Source organism: Rhinatrema bivittatum, chromosome 1 (assembly GCF_901001135.1).
Source record: "Rhinatrema bivittatum chromosome 1, aRhiBiv1.1, whole genome shotgun sequence".
Taxonomy (NCBI): Eukaryota; Metazoa; Chordata; class Amphibia; order Gymnophiona; family Rhinatrematidae; genus Rhinatrema; species Rhinatrema bivittatum.
In genome coordinates this window covers 730,584,882-730,597,888 of record NC_042615.1, presented here as the reverse complement: position 1 = coordinate 730,597,888, position 13,007 = coordinate 730,584,882, and the positions used below count along the sequence as shown (strand labels likewise).

At 43.8% G+C, this 13,007-nt stretch overlaps 1 protein-coding gene across 2 annotated transcripts in view; it reads right to left on the bottom strand.

Annotated features, from left to right (window-relative positions):
* Positions 1 to 8,590, bottom strand: part of MRPS30 (mitochondrial ribosomal protein S30) — a 75,486-nt gene extending 66,896 nt beyond the window's left edge. Inside the window, exon 1 of one of the 2 annotated variants that reach the window (XM_029577608.1) lies at positions 7,889 to 8,590. In XM_029577608.1, the coding sequence (XP_029433468.1) occupies positions 7,889 to 8,438 (550 nt within the window). In that variant the 5' untranslated portion in view covers positions 8,439 to 8,590. The remainder of the gene's footprint in view (positions 1 to 7,888) is intronic. The other variant, XM_029577603.1, reaches the window with a different exon arrangement.
* Positions 8,591 to 13,007: the final 4,417 nt, after the last annotated feature.

The window sequence follows — 13,007 nt, the reverse complement described above, 5'->3', positions numbered from 1 at the left end:
AACAAACGCTGAAAAGGGAGCATATGTGCCCTTGCACAGGGAACTACTTCTAAAGCAGCAACCATCAATCCTAAGACTTGCAGGTAAGACCACACGGCAGGACAAACAGAATTCCGCAGGGATCGAACTTGCAACAGCAATGTGTGGATCCGAGACTCCGGCAGAAATACTATGCCCTGCCTTGTATGGAATCGAACCCAGAGATACTCCAGGATCTGAGACAGCTGCAAATTCACCACCCAGCCTAGTTCCTGTAACAACTAAACTACCGTGCAGGAAGCGCAAAGACTCTCTTCCACAGTCTTGGCTCGAATCAATCAGGTGTCCAGATAGGGGTAAAGCATAATGTACTACTTGTGAAGGGCCACCGCTACCATCACCATGACTTTGGAAAAGGTCCTGGGCACCATGGCTAACCCAAAAAGCAAGGCCTGAAACTGGAAATGATGATCAAGGAGAGCAAATCGGAGGAAATGCTGATATTCCTGATGGATGGGAATAAGCAGATACGCCTCCGTCAGATCCAGAGATGTGAGGTACTCCCCTGCTTGAATTGCCATTATGACAGTGCACTGTTTTTGTCCTGAAATGCATGACTCATAAATGTCGGTTGATGCCCTTGAGATACAGTATGGGCCAAAACGACCGTTCCTTCTTGGAATTGACAAAAATAAATGGAATAACGGCACATAGTCTGCTGCGATTCGTGAAAGGGAATCAACGCTTTCAGCCTGAACAGTTGTAATGTCGCTTCTACTTCTACCCTCTTCTGAGGGGAGTTGCATGGAGAGACCATAAAGGCATCCAGAGGAATTTGAAGAAATTCTAGAACATACCTGTTCCGAATCACTTCGAGAACACACTGATCCAAAGTAATTTGGACCCACTTGTGATAAAAGACGGGATAGGCAACCACCTATCCCCTACCCGCAAACCTTCATTGGGAAGACAGAGGGGCTCCACCTCCGAAGCTCGCATCCTTTCAAGATCCTTGGGAGGGGGGGGGGGGGGGCGGGGGAGAGGACTGAGACCTGCGGAAGAGATGGGACCTCTGGAAAGGACCTCCCCTATAAGGCTGAAAATAACAGTAGTCTCAAGAGCGGTCACTCACCCATAAAGACAGGGTTTCTTGTCCTTTGGCAAATCGAGGGACCTGGGTCTTTCCCCATTTTCTTGCCATTTTTTCCAATTCACTACCAAACAAAAGTGAGCCCTTGAAGAGCAGCTTGGTAAGATTGGAATTTGAAATAGTATCCATCGACCAGTTGCGCAGCCACAGCTGCTGCCTAGCCACAATAACCAAAGCAGCTCCTTTGGTGGCTGTGTAAATTAAGTCACAGTCCACTTCGGCTAAGAAGGCAGCCCTCAGTTCTACCATAGATCCAAGATCGGACCTGGTACACCAGAATCTTGACAAAAGACACAAAGAAGTCTGGAGCTACCAAGGCACAACAAGAACTATTTGCAAATTCATTGTCACTGCCTCAAAGGCTTGCTTTAGGATAGCCTCAATCTTCCCTATCCTGAGCATCCTTCATTGCCGCACCTTCCTCTACTGGAATGGAGGTACTTTTCGTGAAAGAACAAACCAAGGTATCCACCCTAGGGAAATGTTACTGCCCTCTGGCCTGCGGCTCCAAGGGGTATAACCCACCTAGATGCATCGTCCTTTAAAAGATGCCTCTGGTGCACTCCATTCCAAATCAATCACTCCTTAGTAAGCACTGCCAGTTAAGACGACTTGCCTAGGAAAAGGACGACGTGTCCATTCCAGGCCCTAGAGGCCCAAACCTGACATCCTGAGAGTTAGTGTCCCCTAACGACTTGGCCCATGAATCAATCAAGGGAGGAGACACTCCTGGCACATCTCTCTTGGTCTTACTCCCCTCAGGCCAAGGAGATGGACCATCATCAGCAAAATTAGGAGGCGGTAAGTCTCAGAGCATCCAGGCAGCGCTGACTCAGGCTTAAAGAAAGCTCCCCGATGTAACAAGAAGCACAAACAGATAAGCGCTTAGGCTTCTTCACCTCAAGCACCATGGTTGTAAGCATGCAGATCAGTAAAGGCTCGTTCCTAGATTACCTACGCATATAAGCTGTACCCAAAATGGTCACACAAAAAATGTGCATCCAAGAACACACGCTTGAGCTACTTGTCCAACTAGACACCCAAACTGGATGCCCAGTACTGACACCAAGAAAGACACCTAAGCTGGACACACAAGATGTGCATCCAGAAAGAAGAAACCCCAACCTGGATGCACAGGTGAGAATAGATGCACAAACGGATGTGCAGGTGCATGCTGACGGCCCAAGAGAGAAGGGTCCACAAGGCTGGGGACAAACCTAGGATCTGGGGTTTTGTAAAACAGTCCTTACTTGTCCATAGCTGCAGGAGACAGAGACTACTGACAACTGCCTAGGGCCACACTTCTTACAGCCCAGGGTGATGTCATAAAAGAGATGTGTCCTCTGTCTCCGTCAGTTAAAGAGATGAGAAATCCATGAGCAAGGTCTGGTCTAGAGGAACAAAAGGAATGGGATGTTTTGTACCTTTTGCAGAGATGGGGTCAACCTGGACAAGCTATATACTAAGACCAGGAGGAGCATGCTAGCACTATATTTCCACAAATGCCACTCCACTCAACATGACTGCATTGTGATACTACTTTCCCATCACATTAGTCCTGCTACTGAGTGGGGAAACAGAGTAATTTGGTCTTAGTGTTAATGTGATAGGGGCAAGAACAAACAACACTTAATGGTAGCAGCAGACACTAGTACAGCTAATGTTAGCACATAGCAAGTGATGTACATTGCACAACATGTTTACAAAAGACGTCAATGAACATAACACCAGCATTACATAAATGTTTCCCATTAATTACACTACACAATATGCTAGTGCAGTGATTCTCGACTTCTTGACTGTACTTTGGGAAAGTCCTTTCTGTACTATAATGCTGGCAGCTCCAGCATGCTCCTTCCCTCAACCCCCCAGAGTCCAAGTTCAAGTCTATCAGATAGTACCCCACTGCTTTCTATTCCAATCCTTTCTGCTTGTCCTTGCATCAATACAGTAAAACTGCTAAGGAAAGGAAGAGGGGGGAGCAGGAGCAGGGTGCCCACACAACAGCTGTAAAGAGCCTCTGCTCCCTGTTCTAGCCCCTCTTCTCTGGACATTGCCCCATGCCCTAGATGTTTGTGCTGCAAGGACTTGGGACTCAGCTGACAGCAAGTGGGGAGGGAGTCGCCTCAAATGCTAGTCAGGCAAGAATGATTTGTAGGGTGGGAAGGGGAGTGAAAGCTCAATGGGATGAATGCTTTGGGGATGGGACTGGAAGCAGTACAGAAGGTAGTATTGAAAGAGGTGAGGAGCGATGTAAATGCTTGGGGGAGAAAGCATAAGATACTGTCATGGTATTTGTCACTTCTGTTCCTGCTGGCCAGGGAAAGGATTGGGAGGTCAAGCCAAGCCATTTCGGAGGGACAGGAAACAGCATTCCAGGGATAATGAAGACTGAGGGGAGAAGAGATCAAACCTATGATAAGGCATGGGAATGGAGGAAGGGAAAATCCAGGACAGGGATGGGGTGGAGGCACAAGAAGGGAGGAGAGAGACACTGAGGCCTGGGGCCAGAGGAAGAAATGCAAAGGGAGAAAGGATTCTGGATAAGGGGCAGGTGATAGAGGGAAAGAGAAAGGACCAGGTAATGGGAAGTGGGAGAGAGAGAGCAGAGATGCAGAATGGGGGGGGGGGGGGGGAGGAGAAGGTGCAAAGAGAGAGAGAGGGAAGACCAGGATTGAGGAAGAGGGTCAGGCAGATAGAGACAAAAGTGGAGAGGTAGAAGGCAGGGGGTGAGAAAAAAAAAGAGATCCTGGATTTGTGGGTGGGGTTATGTGGAGAGAATCCTAGAATGGATGAGGAATGGAGGAGTGAGAGAGAGAGAGTAGGAGAAATGGGGAACAGAGCAGAAAGAGCGAAGGAAAAGGAAGTATTAATATTCCATTCTGAAGCAAAAGAGCCAAAGGAGGAGGAAGGAGGGCATCAAAGAGACAGAGAAAACAAGAAAGAAAAGGAGGACCAGAGAATGAAAAGACAGACTAAGCAAGGAAAGCAAGCCAGAGACCCCAAAGACCGGAAACCTTTATTATCAGCTAGCGAAAATTAACAACTCAGTAGTGTAAAACGTCTTGGGATCCAGTTCAAAATCTCTTAGCTGAATGTATCTCCCATGTATTTATTTATATTTGATATGATGCCTTTAATCCAAAAAATATCAAAGCATGTTACAATCTAAAATAACATGCAACCGACAGCAATTAAAACAAGTTAAAAAACCCCCCACTAACTAATGTCTATCCCATATCCTCTTAGCCTAGAACTAAATCCAAAAGGCCAGCTCAAAAAGCTATGCTTTAATTTGTTTTCACAAAGTCAAATAGACAACTTCTTTTCTTCAATCCTGTAGTATACTATTCCACAAGCAAGCTGAAAAACCAAAAGCTTGTTGACATTTTGCTTCGGGTCTCATTGAAACACCCGCTGGCGCGGCCAACAATGCCTGCTGAGGCAACCCCAAAGATCTGCCACACTGAAATACGATTGATAAGATCTTAAAGTGCACCTGATACTTCACTGGTAACCAATGCAATGTTTTTACAATTGAGGATTTGTAATCATTAATCTTTGTTTCAGTCAACAACCTAGGTGCTGTGTTTTGCAGATATTGCAAATGCTGAAAATTATAAGCAAATAACCCTTGATATAACGAATTAAAATAATCCAAGCGTCTGGTCATTAGGGCATGGATCACCAGAGCCAAACTGTCTATCAAGATAAGGGCAAATTTAACAAATATGACGCAACTGATAAAATACACTTAACCACTGCTAAAATTTGTCCATGCAATGACCATTTAGAGACCCATGTTCAGTCAACCAGCAAGTGGACAAGTTATCTGGCTAAAATTAGCCAGATAACTTGACCCGAAAATTCAGTGGGATATGTGTCCTGCTGAATATACTTGCCTAAAGTTATCCAGCTACCTTTTATATAAATAACTTTAAACCTAACTGGAAAACTTTTGAATTATCTGTAAACCGAGGTGATGTTCCCAACGTGCCACGGCATATAAAAAATTTATAAATAAATAAATAAATATGGCTAGTTAAGTCTAAAGTTATCCAGCTATGTATGGCAGGATAACCAGATATCTGGCCTTGTGTGGCAGGTTAAGTGGCACTCATATGATTTTAAAAAAAGCAAAAAGAAAACTTAACTGTGATTCTCCTGGCCCCACTGCGACACCCCCACCATAAATGTTTATGACCCCTACTAGCAGAGTCCCCTTCCCCCATCCCCTCCGAAGAGAAACAAAGATATTATTGGCTCTGACTCTCCCCCCCTCCCACTCCCTTTCCATTAAATAGAAAAAATATATGGCCTCTTCACACCCCCAGCGCCCTCAGTACCTGATCGCACAGCACGGTTGGAAGCGTAGGCTGTCATTATAACCATCCAGCTAGACAGTTATGCTGACAGCTTATGCTTCCAGCGCTGCTACCCAGAGCAATGCTGGAAGCATCCAGGATCATGACATACTTGGATCCAGAACTGCAAATTAGGGTATGATCAGGTACTGGGTGGGTAGGAAGACTTGTGAGTGGGAGGGGCAGAGATAGCTGACACAATAATATCTTTACTGTTTCCGTTTCCCTTCGGAGGGGGCTCAGACAGCAGTGGTTTTAAACATTTTTACTAATGTGACATACTGTACATCTGCATGATGTACAATACAAAGTTGAAACACCAAAGTTGAAACACCAAACGAAGTCCAAATTAAGGAGAATAAATATATGAACTCAAAATCCAAATTTCTGCTCTTAACAAACTTTTCTCTAATGTGCTATCATCAATCCCAAATATATTTCCAACATGAGTCCTTGTTTCAAAAATGAACCATTTTCTGCATCAGAGGTCTCCTTTCTTTTGTGGAGAAACTCCATCCTAACTTATATACCCAGATATCTTTTGAATACTGAGCCCATGAAGTTTAGCATAATAAAAGTTATATTTAACATTTTATGTGCATATGAACTGAACAACAAAGACTTGAACTTATGATTATACTGTGGGCTCAATAAGAGGCAAGAAGTGTATGTATGTTGTGGAGAGAAGGATGACCAAAATGATAAAGGGGAGGGATCGAGCTCCCTCTGGGGAAAGGCTAATGAAGTTAGGATTCTTCAATTTGGAGAGAGATGGCTGAGGGGAGATATAAGAGGTCTATAAAATAATGAATGGAGTAAAACAATTAAACATCAATTGGCTGTTTATGCTTTCAAAAAGTACAAAGATTAGGCAACACAATAAAGTTACTAAGTTGTACATTTAAAATAAGAGAATTTTTTTTTACTCAATGCATAATTAAGTTCTAGAATTTGGTGCCAGAGGATGTGGTGAAAACTGTTACTGTAGCTATGTTTAAAAAAAAGTTTGGACAAGTTCCTGGAGAAAAATTCCATAAACCATTATTAAGAAGAAGTTACTGAAATCCACTGCTTATCCCTGGGATAAACAGCATGAAATCTATATACCCTTTGGGATTCTGCCAGATACCTGTGACCTGGATCGAACACTGTTGGAAACAGAGCACTGGGCTCGATGGACCTTTAGTCTAACCCAGTATGGCAATCTTAGGAGCCTATGTTGACATTCTTTTTATATTATAACAAGGCGACTCCGTAGACAGGCTGAGCCCAATATTCAAAACATGTTGAACGCTACTTAGATGGGTAAGTAGGACTTATCCAGCTAAGTGGCAGCCGTTGTATCTCCAGCTATGCTCAGTGTTCACCACTTAGCAGGTTAAGACACTTACAGGCCGATACAGTACAGTGCACTCTGACGGAGCGCACTGTTAACCTGCCCTTGGACGCGCGTTTTCCCTTACCCCTTATTCAGTAAGGGGAGGAAAATGCGCGTCCAACCCACGGCACCTAATAGCGCCCTCAACATGCAAATGCATGTGGATGACCCTATTAGGTATCCCCATGCGATAGGTATGCCCGCGCAATACAGAAAGTAAAATGTGCAGCTAAGCCGCACATTTAACTTTAAGAAATGTTTCTGCCAATACCGGGAAAGTGCACAGAAAAGCAGTAAAAACTGCTTTTCTGTGCACCCTCCGACTTAATATCATGGCGATATCAAGTCTGAGGTCCCGAAGAGTAAAAAAAGTTAAAAAAAACATTTTAAATGGGCCGGCGGCTGTCGGGCCAAAAACCGGATGCTCAATTTTGCCGGCGTCCGGTTTCCGAGCCCGTGGCTGTCAGCGGGCTCGAGAACCGACGGCGGCAAAATTGAGCGTCTGCTGTCAAATCCGCTGACAGCCGCCGCTCCGGGCTAAAAGGAGGCGCTATGGACTCGCTAGTGTCCCTAATGCCTCCTTTTGCCTGTTTCTACCGCACCACCTAATTTAAATACTGAATCACGCGCCAGGAGAGCAGGCTTTCGTCCGCTCTCCCGCGGACTTTACTGAATCGGCCTGTTATGCAGCTAAGTAGTTAGCCAGATAAGTCAGGGGTGGATAGTGGATGATATGGTGGGCTCTACTTATCTAGCTAAGGGCCTGATTCACTAGGGCTTTTCTCCCATTCTGTATCTATGGGAAAAATGCTTAAGTGAATCAGGTCCTTGGCCGGATAAGTAGCGACAGTCGTACTTATTTTAAGTTAATCTGATAAGTTCGACCTGCTATAGAGCAGGGCCCGATTTCTTCAGGACTTTACACTGTTCAGTGCCTGTGTTAAAGCCCTGGATAAATCCCCCCCAAGGGTTAGCGAGGATATTTTTGGTCAGTCGGTGGCTTTTGGCGCTCCTCACCCAGGCTGGAGCTCCTTAGCAAGGGATTGTGTTTTCCCAGCTGTGCCGTCAGCATGGACACGAGGTTGGTAAGGAAGGGGGCGCCGTAGTACTTCTGATCGGTGTACAGGAAGGGTCTCCTCTTCTTTTTCAGATAGAAGCATTCCTGCAGAATCGCATCGCACAGACGAGAGCGTAGCTCAGTCAGCTCCACCACCTCCTCTTTCCCAGTAACAGCACTTGGCAGCCCCGGCACAAAAACGGTCTTGGTGAAGCTCTGGTACCAGCGGTCAGCGTCCAAGGCGAAGGTCTGCGGGTATACCACGTACTTGAGCCGCTGGATACGGGTGAGCAATCGCAGCTTCTCGGCGACCGTCGGAGCGACGTGCACGAGTTTCTGGTATTCCTCGGCTCGCCGCCGCAGCGAGGCCTTGCTACGGGCTGTGAGGGAGGCCAACACGGGAGGATAGAGCGATGAGGCCGGGGCGGACTCCGAATGCAAACCCCGCCATCCAGGTATAGCGGCTTTAAAACCGAACCTGTACAGCTTCCAATCTCCGCGTGCTATCATCTTACACTAAGTACAGGCTGATGGAAATCAACTTCCGGGTTGCACGAAAGGCTTAAAGGAGCGTATTCCATGAGACAGCCAATCAAGGCGTTCTGACATTTTAGAACGCTACTTGGACCATTACATGCGCAACAGTGACGTCTAGTTGCATGGCAAGAAAACTTCCGGGTTACAGGAAATCCATTTTAAGGGCTGTGGTGTAGGTGGTTAATAGGGGGGAGGCTTAGTGTGGCTTTTGTAAAATATGTTTTGTTTTATGTGGGTTTAGCAGTATATTTGCTATGTCAAACTAACACGAAACGAGCTTGTTAAAAAAAATTGGGGAAGTTGTTTTGGTTTTTTTTTTTTAATTTTGAGTATTTACCTAAGGGGAAACATATCCATATGGATGGTAGTTAAGGGGCGTGCCCATGTTATTGCTATTATTGGATGCTATAACATTACGTTTTAATGTAGGGATTACCAAATTCTGAATTAAATCGCAGCATTAATCTTAGAGCCTGATGTCGTGCAGGGTTTTCGAGTTTTGTCCAGTTGGAAAAAAGCGTAATACATCTAGCCTGTAATGAATTATTAAAATTGCTCTCGAATCTATGAAGCTATTAATTAATATTGCCCCCGGAACAACTAGAAATGGTTACCTAGCCCTTGCTATTAATTATTATACTAAACATGAAAAAAAATAAATGTAATGAGCATGGTTTTTAATTGTGGCTATGTTTCATAATTTCAACTTTAAGGACAAACATATAAAACAGTCATAGTTTTAGCCCATTAAAGATGAGTAGATTTGTAATTAATGAGTGTAGAAGGAAGTAGGCCTATTTAATAATTGCACATGCTTTTGGGTGGACTCTAAAAATATTAGTATGGTTTGCTTTCAGATAAATACTTTTTACAAAGTAGAAAAAAGGGGCATGGTCAAAATTATCTAAAATGAGTAAATTCATGTCAAAAGGAGAATTGTGAGGAAAAAATCAGAGTTGTAAATGTTAATTATATCTGGAGGGGTGGGAACAACTAAAGAACTTTGTGATTGTGAGGTTTCCAAAATTAAAAAGGGGAAGGGGAGAAGGATATAGTTGGAACTGTGCTAGGAAATTTTATGCTGCCAAAGAGAAACTGCAGTCTGGTTCAAAATGCAAAATATGAAAAACATTTTGTACCTTAAAAAAGAGGAAGGAAAGGGAGAACATAAGAAGTTGCCATACTGGGTCAGGCCCAGCATCCTGTTTCCAACTGTGGCCAATCCAGGTTACAAGTACCTGACAAGTTCCCAAAACATTAAGTAGATCCCATGCTTGTAATGTCAGTAATAGCAGTGGCTATTCCCTAAGTCAACTTGATTATTAGCAGTTAATGGACTTCTCCAAGAACTTATCCAAGCCTTTTTTAAACCCAGCTACACTAACTGCCCTAACCACATCCTCTGGCAACAAATTGCAGAGGGATCTTTTGAAATGGGCTACAATCTTAGCCCTTTTCACAGCATTATCATAGGAGAACTATTAATGTAGGTCCCTTGAGCATAATGGGGAACAAGCATGAATATAAGGCTTTTCACAGGGAATCTGTATCCTTTGTGATAAAGTTCCTCATCAAATATTGTGGGATATGAAAGCAAGGGAATGCAGTGGACAGCATGAGCAAGTAGTTGGCTTTCCTCATTATGGTATTGTTGATAATAGAGGAGAGTATGTTGGTAAGGTTGAGTAAGGCTTGCATGGTGAATATGAAGGTAGATCAGGACTATTAAGTCTGCCTAATTTACTTCCTTTTGACTCACTATTTGAGTGATTTATTCAGTCATTTTTTAAAATGTGAATACAAACCAATTCTAGAGTCTTCTGCACACTTCACATTCAAATGAAGGATTAGGCAGATATACAACTTTATGCTTAATGGTGTTTAATGTTTCTCCATCATTGATGAGATTAAGTTGTATTCAAGCTGATGCATTCTTGCTTGGCAGATTTGACACCATTGTATTCTGTATTTAAGCAAAAATCTAGGTTCTCCAGTCCACAATCCAACAGCCAGAAGATGATCTCTGGTTTTCCTTTTGCTTATTTGCAATTTAGGATCCGTGGTGCTTACTCCATGCTTTTTAAAAATTTTTATTTTTCAGTTTTTCCCTCTACTGTCTTCACTGGGAAGCTGTTGTACACATTCACAACCCTTTCTGTGAAGCAATATTTCAAATGTTATTCTTTAGTCTATCCTCTTTTAGCAGGACCTCTTGTTCTAACCCTTCCTTTCCACTGAAAACAATGTTTGCTTTGTGTGCATTATTTATATCTTTGCGGTATTTGAATAATTCTTATCATGTTCTCCCTCTTCTAAGTTATATATATATATTTAGGGGCTGATGTAATAAATCCTGCACTAAAACCCACGCAAACATTTAGCACAGCACTGCAATAACTGGAGACTGGTGGCCCCATGGGTTGCAATAAGCTAATAGCATGCAAATCCCTCTTGAGTTAAAAAAAAAAAAAAAAAAAAAAAGTGACACTAAATGAAAAAAAAGTCCTTTTTTAAAACTCATGGGCTGTTTGTATGCCAATTCATACTAAAATCTCTTTTTTAAAAAAATGCCTGTGGGCAGTGGGGCATGATCCTTCTTTCTTCCACCCCCACTGTGTGGAGAACCAGCTCCCTTCTGCCCAAACTCAAAAAAATAAAGTAGCGGCAAGAGCCCTCAAGTGGGTATTTAAATTGCAAATCCTCGCCCTCCAGAACTATCAGAAAATCCTCCTTCCCCCCTCCTAGAAGCAGAGAAGACCTTACCTCCTCCCACCTAGCCACTGAGTGATCCCTCCACTGTTGGCTATCAGTGAAAACACCAGTCCCCATTCAGAAAACAGAGTTCCCAGCAAAGTAGGCAATATCTCCTGGTGGAACAATTTATAAAAATCTATGTGAAACCCAGATTCTTACTATTGGGAAGGTTCTTCACAGCTTTCTGCATGTCAAGTAGCATGATAGGCTCTGCTAATCTGACACTGCACCTCCGTCACTACAGGGAGTTTGATCTTTATCAGGTATTCATTTATGTCTTTAACAGAGCACCAACCCTCCCCTGCATTTAGCTCTGAAAAGTAAAATAAATGTCTCATTTATTTCTACTAGGTTATGGGATATATGACCTCTTTTTATGCGGATATCCATAATCACATTGCTTTTGTTTCTTTTCTTCAGCATGTAAACCAGAAGAGAGCCTGAACGATCTCTCATTTCTTAGAGTGTAGACAGATGGACTCAGGACCAATGGGTTATGCGCCCCTGCCACAGATAGAGCAAGCTGACATCACAGTATATATACTCCTGCAGTGACCCCAGCCTGCCAGTATTCTCTGTCTCCAGCAGATGGTTTACGTGCATCTCCCTCTGAGGATTGCTGTAAATTTTGGAAGGAGAATTTTAAATTGAGGAAATGAAAGTCCCTTTTTCCTGCAGTGATACCTAAAGGTCCCTCCCCCAGTTGAGAATTCCTGAGGTGATTTCCATAGTCCCTCAGAGTTGTGCCTTGGTCTGGTAGCTGGTTCCCAGCAAGGACTTAGCTGTTAGTACAGCTGAAAGGCAGCAGGTGCAGGAGGCCGAGCAGATGCCCTCTCCCCCTGCAGCCGGAGACAATCTCTGTACTCAGCCAGTAAGCACTGAGCTGGGGTAAATTTAAAAAAAAAAAAAAAAGGGGTTTTTACCTACAGAGACAGAGGGATTTTAGGATTTCCTCCAGTTTCCGTGCATGGCATGCCATCCCAACATTCAATTCTACTTCAGTTGGAGTTAGGGTAACTGTGCAGCCTGGCGGGTTGAGCGGCCCTGGTGGGCTAGGCCCCGCAGTTAGGCTTTTTGCTTACATGCCGCATGATAGGCGCGGCATCATTTTTGTGTGCTTCTGTATGTGCTTTACTGCCCTCTACAGGACATCTGCTCGCGCACTGCATTGATTCTGCACACACGTGCGCTCAGCTTTAGGCGGGCTTTTGCGCGCACAACCTTTTTAAGTGTGATGATACACTTCCGCTGGGTGCACAAGTTGTGTGCGCGCCTTGCTGCGCTTATTTCCAGGGCACCTAAATTTTGTGTGTAAATTTTTCAGTGCATTTCAGTGCATTTCAGTGCATTTGGGCATCCAAATGGCAGATGAAATTTAATGTGGATAAGTGCAAGGTGATGCATATAGGGAAAAATAACCCATGCTATAATTACACGATGTTGGGTTCCATATTAGGTGCTACAACCCAAGAAAGAGATCTAGGTGTCATAGTGGATAACACATTGAAATCGTCGGTTCAGTGTGCTGCGGCAGTCAAAAAAGCAAACAGAATGTTGGGAATTATTAGAAAAGGAATGATGAATAAAACGGAAAATGTCATAATGCCTCTGTATCGCTCCATGGTGAGACCGCACCTTGAATACTGTGTACAATTCTGGTCGCCGCATCTCAAAAAAGATATAATTGCGATGGAGAAGGTACAGAGAAGGGCTACCAAAATGATAAGGGGAATGGAACAACTCCCCTATGAGGAAAGACTAAAGAGGTTAGGACTTTTCAGCTTGGAG